The sequence below is a fragment of the Uloborus diversus genome, chromosome 3, assembly GCF_026930045.1.
Source record: "Uloborus diversus isolate 005 chromosome 3, Udiv.v.3.1, whole genome shotgun sequence".
In the NCBI taxonomy this organism is placed as follows: domain Eukaryota; kingdom Metazoa; phylum Arthropoda; class Arachnida; order Araneae; family Uloboridae; genus Uloborus; species Uloborus diversus.
This window is the reverse complement of record NC_072733.1, coordinates 116,358,637-116,385,745: the sequence shown is the minus strand read 5'-3', so window position 1 is coordinate 116,385,745 and position 27,109 is coordinate 116,358,637. Positions and strand designations below refer to the sequence as shown.

The 27,109-nt window shown below is 32.2% G+C and overlaps 1 protein-coding gene across 1 annotated transcript in view; it reads left to right on the top strand.

The window, feature by feature from the left end:
* LOC129218908 (ionotropic receptor 93a-like) overlaps positions 1 to 27,109 on the top strand; it is a gene marked incomplete at its 5' end in the record, with an annotated part of 101,517 nt that overhangs the window by 48,489 nt on the left and 25,919 nt on the right. The window contains 8 exons of the mRNA XM_054853227.1: positions 5,977 to 6,117; positions 6,360 to 6,524; positions 10,619 to 10,837; positions 15,738 to 15,844; positions 18,730 to 18,820; positions 22,553 to 22,708; positions 24,504 to 24,666; positions 25,436 to 25,656. Coding sequence (XP_054709202.1) covers positions 5,977 to 6,117; positions 6,360 to 6,524; positions 10,619 to 10,837; positions 15,738 to 15,844; positions 18,730 to 18,820; positions 22,553 to 22,708; positions 24,504 to 24,666; positions 25,436 to 25,656 — 1,263 coding nt within the window. The remainder of the gene's footprint in view (positions 1 to 5,976; positions 6,118 to 6,359; positions 6,525 to 10,618; positions 10,838 to 15,737; positions 15,845 to 18,729; positions 18,821 to 22,552; positions 22,709 to 24,503; positions 24,667 to 25,435; positions 25,657 to 27,109) is intronic.

Below are 27,109 nucleotides of genomic sequence, written 5' to 3'. Positions count from 1 at the left end.
AAAAATCTTTGAAAGAAAGTCAATTTAAGACTAGAGTATAAAGAAAATACCTTAGAGATAAGAGATAAATACGAACGCCCAGTGTTTTCCCTCCCCAAAAAAAATTTGGTCTTTAATTCCAGCCTGAAACTATGTTTGAAGAGCGAAAAAGAGCTGAGATATGAGTCATCCAATGTGTCCCTCATTTGATTTCAACCTCAGCTTTTAGTCGTAAATTAGTGAATATGCGAGATTGGAAGAGAAATGTTCAGTTAAATTAAGTGATGATAAGAAATAAGTTAGAATTTCCAAAAAAAACGGAAAAAAACGTTCATCATTCATGAGTGTTTTATTGCTCATGGATCTTCTTGTACTGTTTTTTAATTCGTTTAAATTAGTGTAACTCTAATACTGTGTTTAAAACTCTCCAAATCATGAATAATCATACCGTGGAAATGCAAAACCTGCCAATCATCTCCCAAATGAGTTCATTTCTTAAACTGGGTAGAGGCGGAAGAAAGGACACGTGCTGTATTTACGCATTTAGTGAAATTTTGGCGATATGAACACGTTTTTTAAACAAGTTTAATAAAAGAAAAAATAATTATACTTTTTTCATGTTAGATTACAAAATATTTTTTACATTGCGAAAGAAAAAAGAATAACGCATGTTATACTTCAGAGATTTTTGACATTGTGTACGAGAAACGGACTATATCACACTGAAAAAGAGCATTGCAGCAAACCATTCGAAATTTACATTCTGTAAGATTTATTTCTTTTTACTTTACAATTTATTTTAACTGAGTTTGCAGTAAATATCTTAAGTCAGGGCCGTACAGTGGGGGAGGCATTTGGGTTCATTTGCCCTACCTTTTGCGACTGATGCTCTAAAGTTTCACTTTAAAAGGCCAGAGGAGGGGGACCCAAAGCCCCCTTTATATAACATCAACAATGATTCGCTGAAATTAGGTTTTAGGCATTTCAATTTCTAAAAGTGTCTGGAGTAGGGTATCGAACTCCATCAGTCAACCTCAAGTCAAAGGTAGCCCATGGTCACATTTTTAGGACTACCAATTTCGGCATTTTTTAGTGAGGATGTTTCAAACCCCATATTTTCTCCTACCGTCATCAAACGCAGTCTACAATTGCAATTATAGGATTTTAATTTCGAGAAACTTACCAGGGCTACTCACTAAAGACAGTCTCAAATTGCAATCTAAAAACTTCAATTTTTTAAAAATTTGAGAACATATTAAAAACATTCTTTCCCCGAACATAATCAAATATGGCCTACAATTTCATTTTCAGAACTGCAATTTCAAAACCTTTGTGGAGAGAACCCTCGAGTCATTGTTTAGTTTACATTTTCGAATATAGTCTAAAATTGCATTATTCGAAATTCAGTATAAAGAAAAACCCTCTGAACCCCATACCCTCTCCTAACATTAGCAAATTGGCCTACAAATGCGGTTTTAATTTTTAGATCTAGAAACTTTTACGTGGGACGCAACAAAACCTCTCTTTTCCTTAACATAGCCAAAGATAATCTAAAATTGTATTTTTGGAGCTTATATTTCGAAAACTCTGAGGGGGAATTCTTAATCTTATCCGTTTCCGTAACTTCATCACGAATAGAATTCAATTGCGTTTTTTGGAGCTGCACTTTTGAAAAATTTCCACTGCCAAGTTATTATTCTAGCTACCCATCATGGATACTGGCTCTTTTACAACCCAAATTCAAAATAATAGAATATTAGAACTATTTGAACAAAACTTGTCCCTGAGTCGGGAAAAATGAACGCACGCATTAAAAAGACTAAAAACTCGTTATTCATATTAGGGTAAATCAATTTAAACAACTTTTCAGATATTATTTTATCAATATATGGATCACTAACACATTGGAAAAATAGATTGTTTATAACGGTCAAAAAATTAGAATAATCTATTCATTCAATGTGAATTTTAAAAAGTAACGAAAATATTTGTATACCTGTTACCCTATATAGTTTGTCACAAGCATGAAGATTGGCTCCCGGATAATTTTACGCTATTTTAAAAGCCTTTTATTGCTCAAAATGGGTCGTCGGGGTGATAAATATGAAAGAAACGAAGGTACATATTGTATCATTTCTAATAGTAAGAAAAAAAACTATTCAACTCAATTCAAATGAACGTTTTACAATCTATGGTATGTAAGATTTTAAAGGAACATAGAAGGACTGACCAACGAAAAAGTAACCGAAGTAAACGAGGTAGAAAAATTGTAAAACCTGGCAGAGATGAACCCAAGTTAAAATAAGTTGTCCAAAATAATCGTTGAAAAATGCTCTTTACATCCATAAGTGTTGGACAGAATGTATAGTTATCTTATCCACGTCAACTACACTTGGACGGTTGCATAAACTGCAGTTGCAATTGGGAATCTACGAAGTAACACCAAAGATAAACTTGAAGCAGAAACGTGCACTACTCTCCTGGAGCAAAAAGAAGCTCAAACAGCGGTAACAAGGTTGGAAAAGTATTATATTCAGTGATGAATCTTTTTTTTTTTTTTGAAATATCTGTGAACAAAAAAAAAAGGTGTTCATGTTTGACTTTGAAAAAGAAAAGCGTATGAGAAATCTTGTGTAAGACTATCTCTCCGCTTTGACACATCCTTCTTGGTTTGTGGGTGCATGAGGGCTGTTGGAATTGGGAAGTTAAATATATCTTAAAATAAACAATGCGTGACTTCCACTGTTTATCAATAATACTGCATGATACTTCATCTGAGGCATAGCAGTTACACATTTAGTGACACATTTTATCTTTCAGCACGATTCTACTCCGTGTCACATCTCTAAATCGACTCATAGATTTTAAATAGAAAGAGGAATTTAGGTATTAAACTGGTCAAGCAACTCTACCAATCTCAGTACGATCAAAAATTTGTGGTACCATCAAATCTAAAGAAATCGGTTCAAGATCTGGTGCCCGCCAACAAAACTGAGCTCGTTGCCGCATTTAGAGGGTATGGAAACAGTGTCAGAAACGATTAATGTAAACAGGTGGTAGAATCCGTGTGAGAAAGGATTCACGCATTGAATCCAGCAAAAATGACGCATTCTAGTTTTTTTTTTAAGTTTTTTTTCCCCCTTTGGGTTGAATATTCTAATTTTTTGACTCAACCTAAATCTTCATCATTACAAACTTTTGAATTATTCTGTCCGAGATTATTTTTAATTGAGTATATATGAAATGAAATGTCCAATTTAAGGTTTAAGAAACGTGGCACGTTCATTTTAATACCTAATTTGCACTTATATTTGGTTAGAATAAACTTTTTCCCAAACACTGGGAAGTATTCCATTATTTTGAATGTACATCGAGCAGAAATGTGATAACCTAGAAGATTGTCAAAATAACATACACTCCGTTTTGCAAATAGAGAAAAGTGATTGAACTGGCATAATCCCAAAATTGCTAGAAAATGTACAGCTTTAGAGATGAAAATAGAGTCCTTAAAAAACTTTTTTTGGTATTTGTAAATTTTTCTTCAGAAAGAACGCTATTTCCAACATTCAGTTCGCAAAACATGAACATCTTGATGCAAATTCTCAAGGAGGCTTTATTACAGACGTAGAAATTGTGCAAGAAAACTCAACTTACAGAACAGTGCCTGTTTAAAAATTGTTCTTTTAAGATGGCTGAAATCTACTTCAAAAGATTTTACCTACTGAATGAACGATTTTTCCTTACGTAATATCTTTCTCAACTACAGCTCATGTGCATTACTTTTTCGACGCGAACTCTTTCGAAGTTCAGTTATTTTATTTTTTTTTTTATTTTTCAGTTCATCTAGATTCTTTTTCAGAGTTCGAAATTATTTTGAAATCACCAGCTGTGTTCTCAAAAATATTAATTAATACATGAACAAAAAAATATTTCACGGACCGAAAGAACAATCTGAAAGAAATGGCGCATATTTTTTAAACTTATTTTAAAAGGCTGGCATATGTTTAATATTTATGTAAAAATTAGGTATAAAAACCAGAATTATTTTACTATTATTATTTTTATTTGTTTACTTGATTTATTTTTCAATGTTTCATATTCGCATAACTTCTAGCAATATCTTATTTTTAAAATATCGTTACAATCCCTACAAAATATACTTTAAATTGTCTTCCTTAAGGATCACGTACTCGTTTAGTTACAATCAAATAATTGTTTTTCGGCTGTGTGATTACTCTTTCAAAAGCGGACCAAAAGCATATTTTAATGTCTAAGTCTTTAAATGTACATCATAAGTAAAATTCATCACAAAATTTGTATATCATTTCAATTGTTATTAACAGAAGTATCATGACATATATATTTTTTCCTTTTATCTCTTATGTCGTACCTCGGACCGCAGTGTTTTTTTAGTTTAGTGTTTTTTTTTTTTTTTGTTTTTTTTTCACTTCATGCATATTTTATTAAAACTAGAATTTGTAAAATTCTAAATGTAAAACACATTATGAGTTGTGAAATAGCGTAAAACAACGTTTTATCACGTAAAATTGCAGATTACTGCAGACACGTATTCGTGGATCCATGGGACCCCTTTTATCAAAAGTTAAACATTTTGCTATTTCTTTCATGAAAACACTCTGACAGATATAATTTCACATATATTAAACCTGGATTGATAAGCCAATCGACATTTTTTCTTTCTTAATATTTCCCAATTTCAAGGAGTTGTATTGCACTGTGTGTTCAGAATCATTTTAACGTTTTCGAGTACACGCAGTAAAATTTTATTTTTAGCTTTATCAATTTTTAGATCTTAAAAATAATAATATCTCGGCAAAAACTTATGTTGAATACCTCATTTGGCAGCCTTAAACTGATGGAATGAAAATTTTCATCGATACACGCATTTTAAATCAAAAGTAAATTTTAATCATTAAGAACCGAATCCGCTGCTTTGACCAACAGTCGTAAACTTTTTTCTCTAGGTTGAATGTTAATTTTTACTAAACCGGTAAAAAGTTTTAAAGTATTTGCTGAGAGAAAGCGTGTAGTTGAAATACACTCATAAATAAATTTTAACTACTTCAAAATAGGTAAAGAAGGACGAAAGGACGCGTTTATTTTATTTTGGAGTTTAGCAACATTTTGGCGATTAAAAAAAAATTACTCCTAGTATATTTTCGTTACGTGATTATATAGCCTGAAAAGTTTAAGTTGCAGTAATAACTGCATTAAGTTGGCGAAAAAGTAAAAATGACAAGCTTTGCATTCTAATATTGTAAGCCTACACTTGCCAATTTTCAATTTAAATTAATTATTTTATGCGTTGTTATTTCTGACCAATGGCTGCTGAAATAAGTAAAACCAAGGCCCAACCACCTACGTAGGATGTGACCAGTCCAATGAGACATATATCTGCCTTGACCGCACAAAATTTAAATTTTTTACCTCTTTGACTGACTTCTTAAATTCCAAGGTGACGTATTCAAGCTACAGAACCATTGACGCACTTGCAAATTATATTCCAACTTTTCAGTCCATATCACTTCTTAACGAAAATGGACAATTCTGAAACAAGGTAGAGCCAAGGCAGAGTCAACTCTTCACGGTCAGACTTTAGCATTTGAATCAGATCTCGTAAAAATTTTTTACGCATTTATTCCACCTCAAGAAAGCTTTCAAAATTTCATTTATTTTTCATTTATTTATTTATTTTTTATATTTTGATTTTCAGTAATATTTTAACTAGAAATTTTGACAGTATTTTTTCTGTTTTATTTTGTGGTGTCATTTTTTTACCTTTGTTTTCCCCAGAAAATTAAGCTATATACCGTAGCCAGTAACTAGTCTTTCGATTGAAAGAGGTAATATAATTACTTCAAAAATTAGTTTCACAAAAACATCCAGTTTCTATTAGTAGACGAGTTATTATATTAATATCAAAGATACTAGTTATTGTTTGGTGATTATGAGATACTAAGATTTTTTCCCCTCTAGGCAAAAAAACTACAAATGATGGATGAAAACAGGAAATGGCTCTTTGTTACCAATTCACCGCCGAATGATTCTGATCTAATATCTGCAGCCAGCATTTTACCTTCCGAAGCAAATGTTGCTATAGTTTACCCAAACCAAAACGCAGAAACTGAAAATGACTGCATTGTGAGTAAACAATTTTTTATTAGAAAGCAGCAATTGTAGTTTCAATTCGCGCCATCTGTTGCGCTTCAAATAAACAAACATAAAAAAAATGAAGCTGGAAATATGATCATAATTTATGAATAACCGAAAACAAATTTGAAAAATTTTGTCATTTCGTTCTCAGTTTGAAACTTTCCAACGAATTCAAAACAGTTTATAACAAAAATATATATCATATATTAAATCAGTACTTTTTTATGCAGGAAAATCCTGGTTGCCAAGTTCCAGTCGTGCTCAAAGCTTATGCAAAAAGTATAAAAGAATTGATCAAAAACGAGACATATTTCACAAATTCATCGGAAAATAATTCTTTTATTAAGGCTAAAATCTATCAGCTTATGCAAGTAAGTAGTATTTAATTCTGTAGTGCGTTTTTAAAATAAAACTATCATACCAATAACTGTTTTAAGTGATAAATACAAATATCAAATAAGTCTTCCAATTAAAATATAATAATACTATTATGTAAGGAAACAATCTTTTTAAAAAAAGGAGTCTTAAAAAAATACAGTTGCTTGTTAAAAAGCAAGTATAAATAATATTCAAATGCTTTAATTGAAAAAAAAATGTATTACTGCATATCGTCGCCTCGGAGCAACAATAAGACATCTTCAAAAAAAAATGAGTTAATGCTCTTGTTAATATTACCAAATGTGCCTTTATTTAGAGGAGTGTTCAAAATTTTTTTATATACTCAAATCTTTTGTGTGCAGATCATAACTTTGTGCTGCAGAAGTTCTACAATTCATCTTAGTTTAGGGCAACACTAGGTTAAATCAGATGTCCTTATGTTCAACTAAAATAAGAGCACCAAAATATTAAATATCCTAATGTTGCTCTAACATATTACCGCACACTCATTTTAGTTTCTTTTTTTTTTTCATGATTTAATTTTTATTTTTTTTTATTTTTTTTTAACAGGCAGGTGATAATTTTATTTTCAACTATAAAACGCTCTTAAAAGCTGCCCGAAGTTTTACAGTATTGTTCCTCTGTTAGGCATGATAGTAGTTAATGCCGATCTGCAGCAGAAAAAATTCTATTTGATCAAAATATTGGCACAATTTAAAGCAAAGTATATTTGAAGTTTATTATCTATCAACAACTTCTGTTGCGTTCTAAAAATAGGAGTGAAAAAAATGCGTAGTTGGTGACACTATTATAAAAAGGTGAATATTTAGTTCAATTATAGCATTATTATAGAGTTCTATACTGCCGTGGGAAGGTGAAGAGCAGTATCTGCAAATTTTTCCTTTTTTTTTTTCATATTTGTCACAAATAAAAACATTTCCCTATTGTTAGTGTTAGTATGGAGTTGAAAACACGTTTCTTCAAATGTCTCAAAACCTCATTTTTGAAGATGCTCTGCTTTACCTTGCGACGGCAGTATAAAAATCTATACATTTTCTATAAGAAAGTTCTTTAGAAAAGTTTTCTATAGAACTCTATAGAAGATTTTATAGAAGAAATTCTTTGAAAAACTTTTCAACAGAATTAATGCTATTCACAATTTTATAGAAATGTATTCCTTTCGTAATAGAAAAAAAAAGTAATATTTTGTTTTATTTAGGGATTTTCATGCATTTTTTGTGTGTCTGTTTAGTGAATAATTTATTTAAAATGATATTGTTTGGTAACAAAAATGCGGAACAATTTTTCTGGCTATTTTTATATGCATAATTTATTCTATTAAAATATTTGGGCATCTGTCTTTGTGTCTGTCTGTCAATGTATCTGTTTGTAACCTCTTCGTCTAGAGTTATTACTGTAAAGGAGAACAAATAGCTGAAATTCTAATGTAGCGGTCATTAGCTGTAATTTTGTTTTTTCGCAGGCTATAGAAAAAATGATTTCATTTTACTTTTTCATTCTTTTTCGTTAATCCTGGATTTATACATGCTTTAAAACGAATTTTAATTCTTAAGGATTTATATCTGGAAATGGATTTTAGAGACGATCCAAAAAAGGGCGCTGTCTTCACGGGTCAATGTCAGTTTTCGTTTCATTCTTCATTTTCCTTTATCATTTTTTTTTTTCACTTTTTTTCGTGATTCAATGTTTTTTCTGAAATAGGCAGACGACAATTTGGTTTTAACTTTCTTGAAGACTTTTACGATGATCGTAGTCCTTGATCTAATTTTCATAACGACTGTTTGCTCTATTTGTGACGGGACGGAACTGCTGTTCTTATTCTAATCGGGGTTTTAGGGAAATATTATCTGAATTCGAATGGAGCATTTTTTTTGGAGGGGGGGGGGTCGTTTTAAATTTGATGATTTTTTTGATGGAAATCTGTTGACGTGATTTTCGAAATTTTTTTAGCCTGAAAAGGCTTTTTTTTAGAACTATTTTACTAATCCTGTTCAGAAGAGACTCCCGAATTCAATATTTTACAAGTCTTCTTTTCCGGAAAAAGAGTATAATGCTCGTATAATTGACGTAAGAAGAAAAACTCAAGCAAAAAGAGAAGTTCTACCAAATCCAGTTTACACAGAAAAACCATCCATTCCAATCAAAAAGAAGAATGATCTGGTTTCTGTGCGCGAACAAAATATAATTCCAAAGAAGCAATACTTCTTTACGTCTCTAAAGGGATAACTTTAATGACAATGATAATAATTGTGATTCCAAATAATGTCTAATTTGGATGTACTTCCAATAAAAATGTTTGGTAAAATTAGACTTTTTTAAAATTTCTAAACACAACCACAAAACACCTTATTTTCATTTAACATTACTGATGAGTTGGAAGCAGAAAACAACAACTCTACATTAATCTTAGCCAGGGCTGCGGAGTCGGAGTCATTTTGCGGTAAATGAGTCGGAGTCGGGCTCATTTTTTGGGAAAGGAGTTGAAGGTTTTAAATTCAAAGACTCGGAGTCGGACCTCAAAATCCGTAACTGTACCAGTGCTGTCGGAGTCGGAGGCTCTAAAATTCCTGGAGTCGGTCCTTTTCTCTCCGACTCAGCAGCCCTGATCTTAGCAGTGTCTTAATTAAAAATGATTTTTTTAGGTAAAACACCAGGATATGTTGCTATTATATCCTAGCTGTCTTCCGAAACATTAAGAGCAACAGTAGGACAAGTGAATTTAATTATTTTCCTACAAGATTAATTGAATGTTTCAGTACACCTCTTAAAATTTACTCAAAAGCTAGGGGAGTTTCCAATTTTTTTTTTAAAATCAATGAATTATACCCTCAGATGTTCAGCATTGAAAAAAAAAAAAAAAAAAATATATATATATATATATATATATATATAGAGAGAGAGAGAGAGAGAGAGAGAAGGGGGGGGGGGAATGACATTACGAAACCATAGATAAAGCTCACAATTAAATCAGAACCTTGAGTGCAAATAAAAAATCTGCACTTTCGTTTAGAACAAAGAAAGTACAGCTCAAAAGATAATACCAATAGAATTTTTAGTCTTATATTCAGTCTTAGAAACATTTTACTGTAAAATAGTATTTTAAATTAGAAAACAGTTCTTGCTATGTTATCGCCAAATAAAAGAAATTGGAAAATGGACAGAGTGTCCTTAAAATAAAAAAATAATAATACTGTAACAAATAAAAACTTCAGGAGAGAAAAAAAAAACAATTTAAAAGTAAAGCAGGGGCTGCATTACTTTACTTAGAAATTTCTACGTAATCAATCAATTATATTACATCGAATATATTTGAGTCTCAAAATACTTACTTCCGGAAAAGAATGTCCAGAAGAAAAATTATTTCTCTCAGTTTCTTACGCGACTAACTTATTTGCTTGGAGGGTTTTTTTTTTTTTTTTTTTTTTTTTTTTTTTTTTTTTTTTGTGCAGTAAGTGCGTTATGTAATAAGAGGATTAGCTTATAGAGCTGGAAACCCCTATCAATTTATTTATTATATTTTTTGAGCTCCTTGTGTATGCTCCACAGTACAGTTATACAGGATAAGTCATGTTTTAAGCTATAATCCGGACCTTTTGAAAATTGAAATTTGGAGCTACACCGCCCCCCCCCCCTTTTTTTGCAGCAAATCCTTCAATTGTTGTACTGAATGAAGGATAGTACTCGGCGCGTCAAATTATTTACACAGATATTTATTTCCTTATTGCTCCCCGTATACTGGCAAAATAACTATCATTTTAATTAAACTATCATTTCTCTACTTTCTCGGCACAGTGCCAGATCTATAAAAAATCCGCTATGCTATGAAAAATCCGCTGTCAATACAAAATTTTTCTTTTCTTCACTCGCAAAAATAACGCAAAAAAAAAAAAAAAAAAAAAAAAAAAAAAAAAAAAAAAACTTGAAACAATTGCTTAAAGTTCAAATCTCTTGTACAAAGAGTCAAATATTTCTTCACACGAAAATAATTAAAATAATTATATCATAAAATATTTCTGTCTTCATATTTTTCCGTTTTAGTAACTCTTTCTTATCAACTTGTTTTTAGAACTACATGGATAAAGAACAATCATGTGGAGGCTGCTTGGAACTGATAATAAAAACAACCGCTTATTTAGTTCCAAATAAAATGTCTGCTGAAAGTCTAGAAGATTATGAAACTGTAGGAACATGGCGACTTTTCAGGGGCCTTAGAATGAACGGAGCACTATATCCGTTAACGACAGGAAATTTCCGAGGGAGGAAACTTAAGCTTGGGATAACAGATGTGAGTGCTTCTAATAAATTCTTTATTTATATGATCTTTTGCAAAAATTAATACATACGAGGTCTGCCTTAAAAAACCTTTTTTAAAACAACTATTTCTCGAGTCAAATGGATTATAACATTAATGTTGACGTCAGCATTTAAAAAAGAAGAAAAAAATGTCGACAAGACTGCTTGGCAATATTCACCAACCGATTTGAACCTCCGTCAGACAATTGAACTGCCGATCGAATCTTTCTTTCCCTCAACAAGAACGCTTTAATCGGTGATTGCGGTATTCAGGTTCAAATCGGCTGATTAATAACATTATTAGACGGTTGCCTACAAAATGAGGAAGTGAAACTTAAAGTCAATCATTTTTTGTTGAACCTGATAATGGTTTAAAAATGTGTTGCATACACTGTAAAAAAAATTCGGAAACGTTTCTGAGTATATCGTGCAGCTGCGGTTCATGAAATTTTCAAAAACGTTTCTGAGTATTTCGGAATTCTCTTTCTGTAATGTCCGGAAACGTGTCTGAGTATTTCGGAATCCTCTTTCTGTAATGTCCAGAAACGTGTCTGAATATTTCGGAATCCTCTTTCTATAATTTCCAGAAATGTTTCTGAGTATTTTGGAATCCTCTTTCTGTAATTTCCAGAAATGTTTCTGAGTATTTTGGAATCCTCTTTCTGTAATTTTCAGAAACGTTTCTGAGTATTTCGGAATCCTCTTTCCGTAATTTCCAGAAATGTTTCTGAGTATTCTGTGCAGCTGTGGTTCATGAAAGTTTCGAAAACGTTTCCGAGTATTTCGGAATTCTCCAAACAATTTTCAAAAACGTTTCTGAGAATTTCGGAATCCTTTTTCCGTGATTTTTTCTAAAAAATAATTCTTTTTTAATAGTATTGCATGCCATATCAGTTTCAATTCTTTCATATCTAAGAGCAATGAAACAAGCAATTTTAGAATCATTCGTGGATTTTTTTTTTTCTGAATTTCTAATGACAAATAGCATGGTTAACAGCATAACATATGCACAGTTATAAATTTTTGAAAATTTATGAAATAATATAGTAGTTTCATTCATAATCACAAAATCATCGGGGGAGGGAAGGGGAGTACTTTCTCAAAAGTGGGATTGTTTGTTAAACAATATTAAACTTCAGTTTTTCTCTCAATATTTTCAAGACAAAATTATCAACATATTGTGTTTTTAATGCAGAACTTAAAAACATATCTTGTATCAAACTTGATAGCTTTTATTTTCGGATAAAATTTGACAGAACTTACCTACACTTTGCGTTCCGAAATTCGTTCACGTCAAGTCAATTTCTTTGACGAACAAAGTGTACCGAAAAGTACCAACAGAGAAATTGATGAATTTAAATATGACACCAAAGTCCCCCTGCTGGAACCATTCGGGTTTATTCTTCTGTTCTTGCCCTTTTCCAGTTTATCACAAATATAGATACTTAATCAAAATAGGTTACTGATTTAGAGTGTGCGCAAAATGCATTATATATTTTATTTATTAAAATATTGAACTCTATTACATGATTATTCCATTTCATATATACGAGAGTTCCCCCCCCCCACACCATAAGAGTGATGGTGCACCCATAAAAGGATATAAAGCGCCCCCCACCTTAAAAAAAGCAACCCCTTGAAAATGTCAATGGCACAGTCTGCGTAGTGAACGCCCCTCGTCTTCTCACCATATGTGCATTGCATATTACTAACATAGTATTTAAAAACTGATCACTTTTAAAACGATGACATGAAATAATATTACTTTTTATTTCAGCATGTAAATGCAGCTGTTCCATTTTTGCCACTGACTCATTTCTCCTGACTGTCCTACATTAAACTAGTATATCCATGAAGGAAATGTTATTTTCGAAACTAATGTCAAGGAATTTTTTTATTGTTAACCACATTTAACAAAATGAATAAGCAGATGAATTAATTTCATAACTATGTTCTTACTAATAGATAACATGGTCATTTTCTAATGGCATAAATATTTTTAAATGAATGAATAAATTATAATAAAAAAAGATAAATTAAATCGGCACATTTTTTGTGAAGCATATTACAATACTAGAAAATATTTGCATTACCATATTTCTAATGAATTAAACAATTGATTTTTTTTTCTTTTTGAACCAAAATGTATGTACATCCAAGTATTTCGAAATAACTTTTCTGTGATTGCTTCTCAAATATAAATCTTACTTCTTTTGCGTAATTAATCAGTTTCAGTTAGTTACAACAAATAGTACACCGCGCACATCGGTATGTAGGATAACTTTAAATTAATTCGATAAACCCAAAAACAGTTACAATTGGAGCCTCATCAAATGCAAATCAACAAAATTATAAATGTATATAACAACATGTTTTAAAATATTCATTAATACTTACAAGTGAACATGAGCGGAAGAAAATCTAAGTACCTCCATTACAACTGAATAAGTAATCCAAAGGTTTTCGTTTCATTAAGTATAAACACGGGTGTTGAAACTATTCACGCTTGAACACACAATATATATCTAATTATGGTCACATTGGAAATTGTAAAGAAGCAAATGGTTATTAACTGACTTAATAGCTGCGTACATCGTCTAAAAAATCAAGGGCAGTCCAAAATGCAAAGGCGCAAAATTAGTTTCGACAGATTTTACTACTCTCTAGACATGAAATAACAAGCAATCCAATGCTAAACAGCTGCTGACTGCAGCAACCATAGATAACAAAAAAAGAAGTTCTCGTTATTTCCGACTCATTGGCGCCTGTGTTGGAAGGATGAAATAGGTTTCGAAGCGTTGCGTCATCACTTCCGCTTCTAGATATCTTGAAATAACAAAAAGCTTTCTGAATATTGAGGAGTTCGCTATTGGATGAAGGATTCCTACTATTTCGGAAACGTTTCCGATATATCCAGAAACGTTTCCGAAATTTGTTACAGTGTACGTTTGCTCAAACATTTGAATAGGAGACATCGTGTGATAATTCCTTTCGTAAGACATTTAATTCAATTTCAATATTACTCAGTTCAAGGTAACAAATTGAGTAGCAACTTGAATACGGTGCAAATATTCCATGAAAAGCTTATCGTTTATGGCAATCATCTTTAACGCACGAGTATTTTTGAACTGTTACTTTAGAAGAAATGACTATGACATAAAGGGGTTCGATTCTGAAAGCGATACTTTTTCTTGGGATGCTGTTGGTTCGAGAGATAAGAACGGACCGACAAATTGCGTAAAGCTGCCGAATACAGCTCATTGTCCATTTATTACTCTCTTAACCTAAGGTGCATTGCTAAGAGATAGGGTGATGTGGAGAAAAGTCATTACTCTTTTGTGTACGTTTTAACAATTCGATATTTCAGAAGTTTGGGCTGGGCCCGATTAAGGTACTGAGAGGCTGCTCTTGGCCAAACAGTTTTCAAAGCTCCCCTGAAGTCAAACCTTACAATATTAACCGCTAGAAAAAAAAACTGTAATTTGGGGGGCCTTTGGAACAGCATCAAGGAGCTCTAGACCACGGCATAGTAGGTATATTCAGCAATCAGTTTTGTTTTCTGTGAAATCGAGAACAATTTGATTTCACCAAAAAACAAATTTGTTATCAAGAGATTTCAGTCAATAAATAAAATGCCTCCTAGTACTGTTTTTAAAATTACATTGTGAAATAGTATTGGTCTCTTGTTAACGCATAGGGATATTGAAAACACAAAAGGTCTTTTTTTTTTTGTATTTCTATGCCTGAAATGTCTTGAAATTATATTCTCTCTTTTACAAAGAAGACGTGAGTGAAATTCCCCTTTTTAAGGGGGTCCGGGACACAAAAATCCTCAAATTTTGCTTTTTTTTTTTTATAGTTTGAAAAATTGCTCCGTTTTTTTCTGCTTAAGAGGACTTTTGAATCTTGTTTCTACCTTAAATAGAACGAAAGTTATAGTTATTTTTGTTGCATGCATCTAACGAATGTGTACATAACTTTAAAACTTTAAACGCGTTTTTCTCCATGATGCAATTTTTCCCGATTTCTTGCATTCAAACTCTTATAAGTCAGGAACCAATAGAGATAAAGTAATGAAACTTGGAGCATATCTTTTTCAAGCAATTTACTTTAATTTTTATTCGGCGAATTTGAAAAAAACGTTTACTTCAAAAATTATGATTTAAAAAAAAAAAAGTATTTTCGAATTTTTCGAAATTTTTCTTCAAATATTTTTTATTTTTTATTGAATCAATATTTTTTAAATCGCCGAATAAAAATTAAAGCTTAGATATTTGTGCATACTTTTTTGAAAAAAAATTGAAAATTGACCAACAATATTTTGAGTTATAGCAATTTAAAGCAACCCCATTTTTTTGAAAAAAACTAATTAAATTTAAATAAAAAAATAATTTTTTTTCATATTTATGTTATGATTTTGCTTATTAAATAAATGATGAATCAGTTCAAAAAATTTCAAAACTCTAAAGTACAAAATAAAAAAAATTTCAAAATGTGTCCCGGACCCCCTTAAGTTCTGAAAAGGGAAGGTTTTTTTTTTTTTTTTTTTTTTTTTTGTGCCTCTTAGTACCGTATTTTTGTCTCCGGAGATTAGGGGGAGGGGGTATCCCCCTCTCCCCTTAAACAATTTTTTTTTTGGATGAGAGCATTCTCTTTTTGTTGATCATCACTATCTGAAATAGACAAGAATGAGGGTCCTGCTAGCGTTTTATGACACAGATTTGTGAGGATTGACTTAACTAAGTACTTTCATGAAAAAGTACTTCTGTCATAAGGTTTTGTAATTATAGCTACATTAAAAGAGAACAAACAAGATTCAGAATAAAAATACAGTTCAGATTTCGAATAATATTACATTACGAACATAACTTTATGTGTTAAAAACTTTGCAGGGTGCTCCTTGTGCTGTGATAAAGAAAAAGAAAGAAGGAGTTGGCTTTGATTATAGTGGACTTGTCGTTGATTTTGTTCGAGCTGTATCAAAAGAAATGAATTTTACGTATGTTTATAATTTATATCATTTAAGAATACATTCAAAATATTACATTAAATTCTTGTTGAGTGACAATTAGTTAATCTTAAATCTTTATTTTATTTATTTCATTATTTATTTTATAACTTTGCCAGAATTGTTATTTGATTGCACGTTAGTAAGAATAAATGTTTTTTTATTCAATCATTTAAAAACTTGGCTGAAAGAGAGAAAATAATTTTAAAAACTGCAAATTAATATGCTTTGTTCTTTTTTTTTCCCTTCATTTGAATTTTGTTAGTATTATGTAATCAATATCTGATACATTCCTATAAAACGTTAAAAGCATACATGATCAATTAGAGATATAGTTGAATTATCTTTTTAGTAATATAAAAATAGCTGTGAAGTTAAAACCAATCATGCCATTGAGTATTTAAGCTTGATAGTAATGAAGTGAATTTGTTGAGATCCACATGCGGGAAACTTGAAGAGTTTCTTGCAGTTCTTTCGTTTTTGCTAATTATTGCTAATATATGCTTCGCACTAATAATTAATTGCACAAACAAACAGTAAATATCTGACGTTTGTATTTATTCAAATTTAAAATGTGCTTATAATAAGCCCTACAAGTTCTCATCAATTCCCAGTTACAGTACTTTAACATCTTCTGCTTCTGCACTACAAATAAGGAAAGGTTTGTTTTTTAACACGCTTTTATTAACTTCACTTGTATGTTTGTGAGTAACTCTCCTTTGGACAAAGAGCTAGTGGCTTATTACTGTTAGTACATTCCACCAGTTTATGAGCGTTCGTAGCCGAGCGGTCTAAGGACCAGGTCTTCACTGACGTCCACCTCCAGGAATTATTGGGCGTGCGTTCTAATCCCGTCTACACCGAAATTAAATTTATAATCTTGCAACTCAATTTTCGCCCACTTTCTGTGATCGAATTCTTTTAAAATTTGGAATGCAACCTCAGACCCGATGACAATGCCATATTCTATAATCAAGTTAATTTATTAACGATAAGTTATTAATTTATTCTAATTAACATGCTTTTATTAGCTTAACTTGTATGTCTGTGGGTCCAACTTTCCTTTGGACAAATAGCCAGTGGCTTATTAGAATTACTTACAGCGTACAAATCAGAGCTGCGGAGTGTAACAATGTTTGCAAATGAATTTACCAGAAAGCTTTCAAAATGTCTGATGCAAATAATGAAATAGAATAATAAGATAAATTCCATTATAAAATCGAACGCACGCGCAAAGATTTCATTTAAGAGTTGCAAGTGTTAGCAATATTTAGTATCTAAATCTTATTTGAAAAAAAATAATAGTTTAAAAAACTAAAAAAACACGCTTTAGTAGCAAAATGAACTAAAAAGTTAAATATAATCTTTAGATGACAAGTATATAAAGTAATTGACCAAACACTTAATTTTACTGTAATAGAAAAAAAAAGCGTGGGGGGCTTCTTATCAGTTGTCTTAAATTTCTTCCACTTGTTATCCATGCAAAAATGTAAAGAGGCAGCCCCCACGCTTTTTTTCTATTACAGTAAAATTAAGTGTTTGGTCAATTACTTTACATACTTGTCATCCAGAGATTATTTTTAACTTTTTAGTTAATTTTGCTACTAAAACGTGTTTTTTTTTTTTTTTTTGGCTTTTTAAACTATTATTTTATTTAATTCATTTAACTAAAGCTAACTAAAGAAAGTTTATGTAACTAGAGAGTAATTTAATACTGCAAACTACTTGTTTGAACTAAAATTTAAATATTACGAGGGGGGACCCAAAATAAACCGGACTAATGGTGCAATGCCAATCCTAGATGTAGTAGAGTGTTCTCCAGCTAGATAGCTCAAGTAGAGACCTTCATAAACCAGCTGTTCAAGTGGCGTCAGTTTAGTTGATAACGTCGGATCGTACTGTTAGTTTTCTCAGGTGTTGTTGCTTTCCGCCTGCGAACTCATTATGGCAGATTTCAAAGAACATACTGTAAGCTTGAAGTTTCGCTTTCTGCTTGAAAAGTCGGTAACGGAATAGCTTACCAAATGCTTCAACAAGCTTTCAACAATGATGCTATGAGCCGTACACAAGTTTTCGAGTGGCTTGAGCGCTTTAAACGTGGTAGCACGAATGTTGAAGATCATGCTCGCTCTGAGCACCATTCAACGTCTCGAAATGATGAAAACGTTGAAAAAATACGCCAAAAAATCAACGAGAGTCGTCGTTTTACGACTGACGAAATTTTAGAAGAAACAAGAGTGAATTGGATCTCGCGCGGGCGATCAGAAGAATGGTTCCTTGACCATGATAACGCTCCCGTACAGACAGCCTTCACTATTAACCGCTACTTGGCCTCTCAGGGGTGGCTAGTCGTTGAACGACCCCCGTATTCGCTAGACCTAGTCCCCTGTGATCTTTTTCTGTCAACGAGGATGAAAAAAAATCTGAAAGTAAAGTGTTTTGATGATGTAGAGGCTATAAAAACTGCTTCGCAACGGGCACTGGACATGGTCAAAGTTAAAGAGTTCCAGAGGAGCTTCTGACAGTGGAAAAAAAGAATAAACAAGTGTATTGCATCAAGGGAGGGAACACTTTGAAGGAGACTAAAGAAATTTTGTGAATAAACTAATAGATAAATATTTTAGAACAAAAATCCGGTTATTTTTGGGTCCCCCTTTGTATTTCAACAGTTAAAGCTAACTAAAGAAAGTTTATGTAACTAGAGAGTAATTCAATACTTCAAACTATTTGTTTGAACTGAAATTTAAATAATTATTTCAATAGTTAAAGCTCTTAAAAAAGTGATTATCTTTATTATTTATGTTTTATTCTTAAATAAAGAGCTTTAAAGTATATTTAAGATTTTTTTTTTAAATTTATGTATACATCTTTTTTAGGTTTGAGTTTGTCTCTCCACCTGATAGCCAGTCCGGAAAAAAACTTCCGAATGGCGAATGGACTGGGATGATTGGACAAGTTGTTAAGCGAGTACATATGTTTCATAATTAACACTAGAATTACGGGAGGTGCTAATTTGACCCCAAGCACACTGATTTTGCTAACTGCTCCTCTGTATTTTCATAAAAAGCGAAATTCTCCCTTGACTTTTCCTAAATCAACGTGCTGCGAAATAGTACAAAGTTTTCAAGAAAATTGTACTTTTTTTTTTAACCTAGAAGTGTGGGCAGGAGTCATTTTGTCCCCTTTGATGAAAAAAGAAATGCAAATACATTACCGTTGCTGAAACAGAGCAAAAAGGATTCTTGAAACATATCGTTGCAAGCATTTGAAGCGGTCAGAATATTTTTGTACATAAAAGGGAGCATTAGTCCCTAGTTTGGAATACAACCGAAACAGCACTGGTTATTTAAAGTGTATTTTGAACACTTTTTAAATACTTCATTATATACTACTAAAATCTCTACATCCCTTGTATTTATTATAACTATGTTTATTTTTAACTCCTTTTTACAAATATATAACATTCTGTATAGGGAACTATTCAGATTTCATCCTAGAGGGACAAATAGATCCCCGCCGTATTTCTAGGTATACGAAGACAGTCGTAATTCTAGTGAATTCTAGTGTGAATGGTGCCCTTTTTCGAGAAAACTCCTGTCTAATTTACATTTGAAGGGATAGCAAAGTTAATTTTAAACATATGTTTTTTTTTTCGGTTTGAATCTCTGATATTGAACTGTGTTTACAATAATATGATTTAAACAAAAGGTTTCAGAATCCGCGAATTATTATTGTTTATCATTTTTTAATTGTGCCTGTATAATGTCTTATCTGTATACCAATAATAGTTTTCCGATTTGTTTCAATCGAAATAAGTGTCTTTTACTTCATAAATATATTTTTATACAAAACGAATCTAAGTTCAGAAAATCCAATCTATTAACTTGAATTGTGTCTGTCTTATCTATAGCCCAGTAATAGTTTTCCGATTTGTTTCAATCGAAATAAGTGTCTTTTACTTCATAAAAATATTTTTATACAAAACGAACCTAAGCTCAGCAAATCCAATCTATTAACTTTACTCGACATGGAAAATGCAGCATCAATCAAGGCTTTTCCGAATATTATGTAAATTTCACGGAAAGCGCATCTCACCGAGTTATGCAAATGATGTAAAAATATGCGGAGTGGGTAAATTTCATGCTTTAATTCTGCTGGGTAAATCATCTTTGAAATCTCGTTTCCGTCTCTGTGGATACGTGTCAGTTCCAGTATACGGACGTCTTTATGAAGGGCATGGTGATCTTTCTGATGAGAAAGACAAGTTAGTCCTTATCTTCAATCTCAGCTAACACACACCTGGATGGGTCTAAAGCCCTGAATCGTAGAATAAGTAGCAACACTTCCTTCACCTTGGTGTTAAACGATGCTTTCTTCCTATGTCTGTTTTGGTGAAGTAGCGTGTTTTGCTTCTTGATTGTGGTTTCTTACTAACTCCATGTTAATCTATAATCAAGAAGCAAAGCACGCTACTTCGTTATAGCTTACATAGGAAGAAAGCGGCATTTAGCCCTAAGATAGTGGAAGTTTCCCTACTAGGGCTGCAGATAAGTCCACCCACAGCTTTCACGAAGATGGTTGGAACAAAAAAATGTGGCACTTTTAAGGGGCCATGGTGCAACCAGAGTAACAGCAGAACACGTGAAATGACGCATCCGCCGACGAGTGTTGGAGGTCCCGCAAGTCACTTCTACCAGCATTCTGCAGCATATTCAAGACACGTTGGATGTTCCCATATCTACCAAAATCATTTCCTGTCGATTGAATGCTAGTGGCCTGCACTCATGGCGTCAATTAAGAGACTGCCATCGACCACTTGACATGGACACCAGCGTGTCGGACTACAGAGACGTGTACAGAATGGTGGTGGGTCGTGTTCTCCAGCTTCTGTTTCTCCACCGCGCACGAGTGTGGCGTCGTTGTAGATACAGGTCATATCTGGCAGCAATTGTGAAACACCCCACCTCACGACAATGAGGCATCATTGTTTGTTGCGCAAATGCGTACGATTAGAAATCACCTCTAGCTCGTATTAAAGGCACTACGTCTGCAGAATGACACGTGGATGATATGATGTAGCCTTTGACACATCTCTACCTTTACAGCCCAATACTCTTTGCTAACACGATAACGCCCGAATGCACACTGCTCCCATTAGTCAACTTGTATTGCAAGGTGTACAGATGCTTTCCAGGCCACCGCTCTCCCCTGAACTCACCACTCGAACACATTTGGAATGTAATTGAACGACTTTTGTAAACCCTGCCACTGCCGCTTTCAAAAGATGTGCTCTCATCAACTCTATACGTTTTGCTTCCTCCATTGCCGTCCGCAAAGGCCTACTATCTAGTGAGCCGAAACTATTCTCGCTCGCATTATGAATATCATTTTAAAATAAAGATCCCTTATTCTTCGTAGCTGTATCCCTCTCTGATTGCAGAGTTTCATTATTTTCCGGCCACCCCTTCTTGGAGCTACATTTATAAAGTCATGCAGTATATAATCTGAAGTCTTAATTACATACTAAATTACAGTTCGCTCTGTATTTCATGTACAAAAATAAGCAACCTTACTTTAAATTTGTCTTGCGACTAAGGTATTGCTCAGAATTTAACGAAATTGCTCTTAGAACATTATGAAGAGATGGGAATTTGTCTGAGCAAGTAAAAAAGAAAAAACTTTCGCTGCCAGAGAGCATTTTTCAATGAGTTACAAACTTACTGTACATTTAAAGAAGTCCTTGCAACAAATGATCATCATTGTTGACTACCTTCTGGAATTCTGAGGTAAAATGTTCTACAGTTGACCGTAGTACGCTCTGGCAAACGCTTTGATCAAGTCGTGCAATTTTGTCTTTAAAATCAGGTACAGTTCTAGGATTATCACGATTTACAGGTGTTTCAAATACCTCCAAAGATAAAGGTAACATAGCTTAATGTCTGGGGACTAGGAAGGCCGCAGGTCGCTAGAGCGGAGTATGAAAAGAAGCTTTTTCTTTGAACTGATTTTTGAGGACGTCCTTTATGTGTGAAGGAGCCCCATCTGGTCAAGATTATGAAAACGATGGTGAAATTTAAATAATTAAACAGTCATGAATATGAATTTCATTAAAAAAGCTTTCTGGTTGCGATTTTTTTTTTTACTTCTTAATTTATTAGTTTAAGCGAATCGTCTTCTTGTCCTACACAATAGTTCGATAATTTCTGTTCAATAGTTTCGTCTCTAGACAACTTTAAAGTAGGAATGTTCAATTACGACCACCCTTTATTGTCAAGCTAGAAAGCTTATTTTCTTTATTTTGTACTATCAGCTAAGACTTAAATAAGGGGTAATCCATTTATGACGCCACACTTATTTTCAATGTATTTGAGCCCTCATCCTCTTGTTACAAATTATTACGCATCACCTTAGCCACACCCCTCGCCACATGTATCGCTTTAGTACACAAACATATTGCTATAAAAATACTTTTATTTTTACCAAAATGAGTAATGCCATACCTCTTGCTACGCTGTTCTTTCCCATTGTCATAAACTTCCCTCTCAAAGCGCGACATAATTTGTGGACGATCTTTAATATACTTTTTAAAAGAAATTATCAAAAAATTAATGACTAATAAAAATAATAGTATAACTCAAGGAATAAAAGATTTAATTTCATTGTCATCCCTTAATGATATTTGTCTTCAATGTTTCTCAGGAAGTCGAGTTTGCAGCTCAATGCTTTTTCATGACCCCTGAAAGAATAAAAGCTGTCAATTTCACAAAAGCTGTCGATGAATTATCATACGCACTTCTAATGAAAAGGCCTGAGCAAGAGCATAAATATCTTTTCCTTGCACCATTTACATCCTATGTAAGTATCGCGTTTTATTTTTTATTTTTTTTTTAACCCCTTCATTTGTTTTTCAAGGGTATTTTGTTTCACCACCGTTTCGCAGTTTTTTTTTTTTTTTTTTTAATGAAAGGAACTATACTTTTTAACTGAAACGCTGATAGCCTTCTATGCAACTTAAAAGCTCATTATAACACGTTTTAAAAACGAGTAAATAAATCTTGAAAGGCTACACTATGCATTTTACTTATTTCTTTAAAAATGCACAATTAAACTATACCACCGTGGGCAAGTAAACGGCATTATCTGAAGAAATGAGTTTTTGAGATAATTGAAGAAGCGCGTTTTGGATTCAATACTAACAATAGGGAAATGTTGCAGTTAGGCGTGTGTTTTGGGCCAATTTTTCAGAGGAAAACAAACAGGCAAGCTTGTACAATAAAACCAACGTAAAAGGGATGAGAAAAAAGCAAAAAAAAAAAAAGAATGAAACATTTGCAGTTACTGTCCTTTACCTACCCACGACAGTATAGCTCTTAGAGAAAATTGAAGGGTTTACTGAAAGAAATACTTAAGTCTCCTTGTAGTGATGGAAAACTCGATGGCATATGTAATTATTTTCTATTCTCAACCCTGACAGTATACATAAAATTAGGGATTTAAAAAAACATTTTTCGCAGAACGACTTCGGTTTATGAATTCACGCTTCTCTTCTCACTTTTTTGTTAATTTTCGGTAGCACAAAACTGTGCACTGTCGAAATGTTTAGCCCAAGGGACAATATGTTTCCTACATTTCAAGAAAAGTGGAATTTGCTCAAAGCCCTTCAAAAAATGCAAACTATTACTACAAATTAACCAAAAAATTAATTTAAACTTAAAGAACATTTCATTTTAAATAGCTTTATTGTAATGGATTTAAACATTACAATTTCCCTAAACTTTTAGTGAGAAGCGGAATTTAAAAAAATCAATAATTCTATATTCCTTACTTTGTAAAATCTTTTGCTATATTAGAAGCACAAAGTAGTGTTGATCCAAGCTGTTTTCTAAAATTCAACTTAGAATTAATAGCCGGACTCAGATGACAAAAAAAGCAGTGTTTCTACAGAAATGAAGCACAGGAATAAAGTAGTTATAGGTAGAAGTGATCTCTTGCTCTCTTATTCAGAGTTAAAAAATATAACTCGGGTAAAAAAAATACGAAGTGAAGACTCGATTTTCCCGGGAAAAAGCACTTTAAGGTGAAAAACACCGGAATGGAACTTATCTCTAACTTAGTACTCGGTAGAAAAATCTTTGACGTATGTAATTGGGGGAGAGTGTTTTGCAAAGTAATTTTATTGCTATTAATCTGACTATGATTAAGGTGAAAAAACAACATAAATAAAGCACAAATATTCGAGAAAAAATTTTCTCGAATATTTGTGCTTTATTTACGTTGTTTTTTCACCTTAATCATATTGTAGCACAAAGCTTATATGATAATTTTTCATTTATATTACCCTGACTGTTTAAATTACTTCTAATGCCGAATCCTCTAATAACATTCAATAAAATTTATTTGCATTCTATAATTCTCATTTTCATAAGTGAATAATTTTTCAAAGCAAAAGTAAATAAAAGCAAAAAATTGTAAAATATTTATTAATTTTATTATTTATTTATTTTGAAAAAACCTAAATAATTGATATCAAGGATTGACTATTTTTAAAAAACGTACCAAAAGACTTGTTTTCAAATTACGAACGATTTCTGAATTTCAATTTATATACTTATTCTTCAATTTTGTAATTATTTTTTGTTTATTGTTACAGACATGGATCTGTGTATTCATAACTGTTGCACTTATTGGACCCATTTTGTATTTAGTACATCGTGCAAGCTCGTATTACGAGCACTACGATATGGTAAATGACAAAGGTTTGTTCAGACTAACCAATTGTGCATGGTATGGTTTTGGCGCAATAGTGCAACAAGGTAATATGTTCTTTGTGTACTTAACTAAAGCAAAAATTAATAACAACTTATTTGTGTGGATTTGTAAAATGCTTGGGCGCTGTATATTTATTTTTCAGAAAACAAATATTGTCAAAAATCTGCATATTGTGAAGCATTTTGTTACTAATACTGAAATCAAATTGTAATTTCGAAAATTTGATTAGATAAGACTTCGCGTTCAGAGGCAACCGACGAAAGTATGGGGGAAAAACAGCAATTTAACTTACACAGTTCTTTTGTCCTACATACTTCAAATTAAAGCAGCACACATTGTAATATTTTATTAAATTTAAAGAAAATTTCAAATATGTTAGAGAACTATTGCAACAATCTTGCCACTGACTATGATCGGTACGAAAGAATGTATCTGCGATGCTATGACAACTTATAGCTGTCACAACCCTTTTCTCGTGCAATTAATAAGGATCTAAATCTATACGTGTAGTCATTGAAGAAAATAGACAATATGAATGAAGAATACAATAATATGCAAACTACAACAACTGCATTAATACAACGGCTGAGATGCCTAAATGCACAGATTGCTAAAAATGCGTAGTAGTTCACTGTTAGGTATAAAACCTAAAAATCAGATAAACTAATCCAATATGTGATTTAATTAAGCTTAAAGTTTTTCGAACTACTAAAAAAGGATATCATACTAATAGCTTTCAAATAATCTAAGAGGTTTACATATTATTTAATATTTATCATGTCTAACGAGTATTCAAGTTAATGTATCTTGCAGGTGGTGTGCATCTACCCGATGCAATATCTGGTCGAATATTAGTTGCATTCTGGTGGTTATTTGTAATCGTTACAGTAGCAACATACAGTGGAAATTTAGTAGCTGTTCTTACTTTCCCTAAGATTAGAAATCCAATAAACAACTTTGAAGATTTGCTTGCAAATAAAGGAAAACTTAAATGGGGTGTATTTGACGGAGAAGCTCTTATTGAGCAACTTAAAGTAAGTATTATGAAGAAAAAGAGCTCTATACTTTTCTTTAACAGTAACGACATTTAGAAATCACGTGAATCATCATTTTATACGCAGTTTCAGGTAATATCAATTTAAATCTTGTCATTATACCTAAGTTCAATGATCTTGTGCTGCACTATTTTTTTCAAAAATGTATCAGATTTTTGAAAAAACAAAAACTGCTACTAAAAAGGGGGAAAAAGTCATTGACATTTTTCTGCAATAAACTCTTATGTAAGAAGCTTATAATTTGATAGATGTGCTTTCATTCTTTTAAATTCCGTTATTACATTAAGTCAAAATATTACTGAGTTATTTGCATAGGCATATTATACTGCACAATGTCTTTCAATAAATTGCTGAAATGATGTGTTCTTAGAGTTATAAATTGTTGGTGAATGATTTGAAAACTAAGACGTTGATCCAGGAGGATGACATTTGCTTAACCTTCAGTAATTTCTACAGATTATTTTTTTTTCGCAGTAAAAGACAGACAAGCATGTCCTTGTGTGTATGGTTCCCATTCGTTAAACAGACGAGACAATTCTACATCGCTATTTGAAAAGCAAAAACTTTCCTTTTGTTTCTGCACTAGCTATGCCTAAATTTGGCACAGCAAAAGATATACTTTCCAGAGGGATATTTGGGTTCATACAAATATACAAACATAATGCCGATCAAAAGCATAGTAAATGATTTTTTTCTAAAAATCTAACAATCATGGCCTCATTACCTTTAACTTGCTTTAAGAAAACGAGTAGTGTTCGTTAAGTCCTGAAAAAGAAATTTTATTTTGAGAAAAACATCATTTTCGATTCTTCTCCTTTTATTATTATTTCTTTTAAATCCTTATTTCAAATCTTTTCTCTCGGGGACGGTACTAGCCAAAGTGATGTAGGTGGCACTAACACGGGAGAGCGAAAATGTCGTCCATGTATGAAAAAAAGCCGAGTATGTTCCTTTTCCTGAAGGGCTTTATTAACGAAATATTATTTGCATACATGTCTACAATATTAACACATCAAAGAAAGTAATAGCATTAAAGAATACGAGACCATCGGTGATAGCAGATATATTAACTAATATCCGGCGTTAAAAGAGGGACGAGAGGGGTTCTAGGTTCAACTAGCTAGAACCCTTGCTTTTAATAGATATTTTCATTCCTAAAACAGCAGTTTATACGCATGTAGTGACTGTTATCCCCCCCTTCCCCAAAGGATAAATTCTATCTGTATGGAATTGGATATCGTTCAGATCTTCTTAGAACTTCAAATATGAATGCGTAAAAGTGTGTAATTGCTGCGATAAATATTTTATTGGATCAGAATTTTAAAAAAAAACAAAAAAAAAAGAATTATGCATGAAGTGCTATTCAATTTTTTTTAATGAGTTTTTCTTTTTTAGCACAAGACTTTACAAACACCTTGTATTACTTTAATAT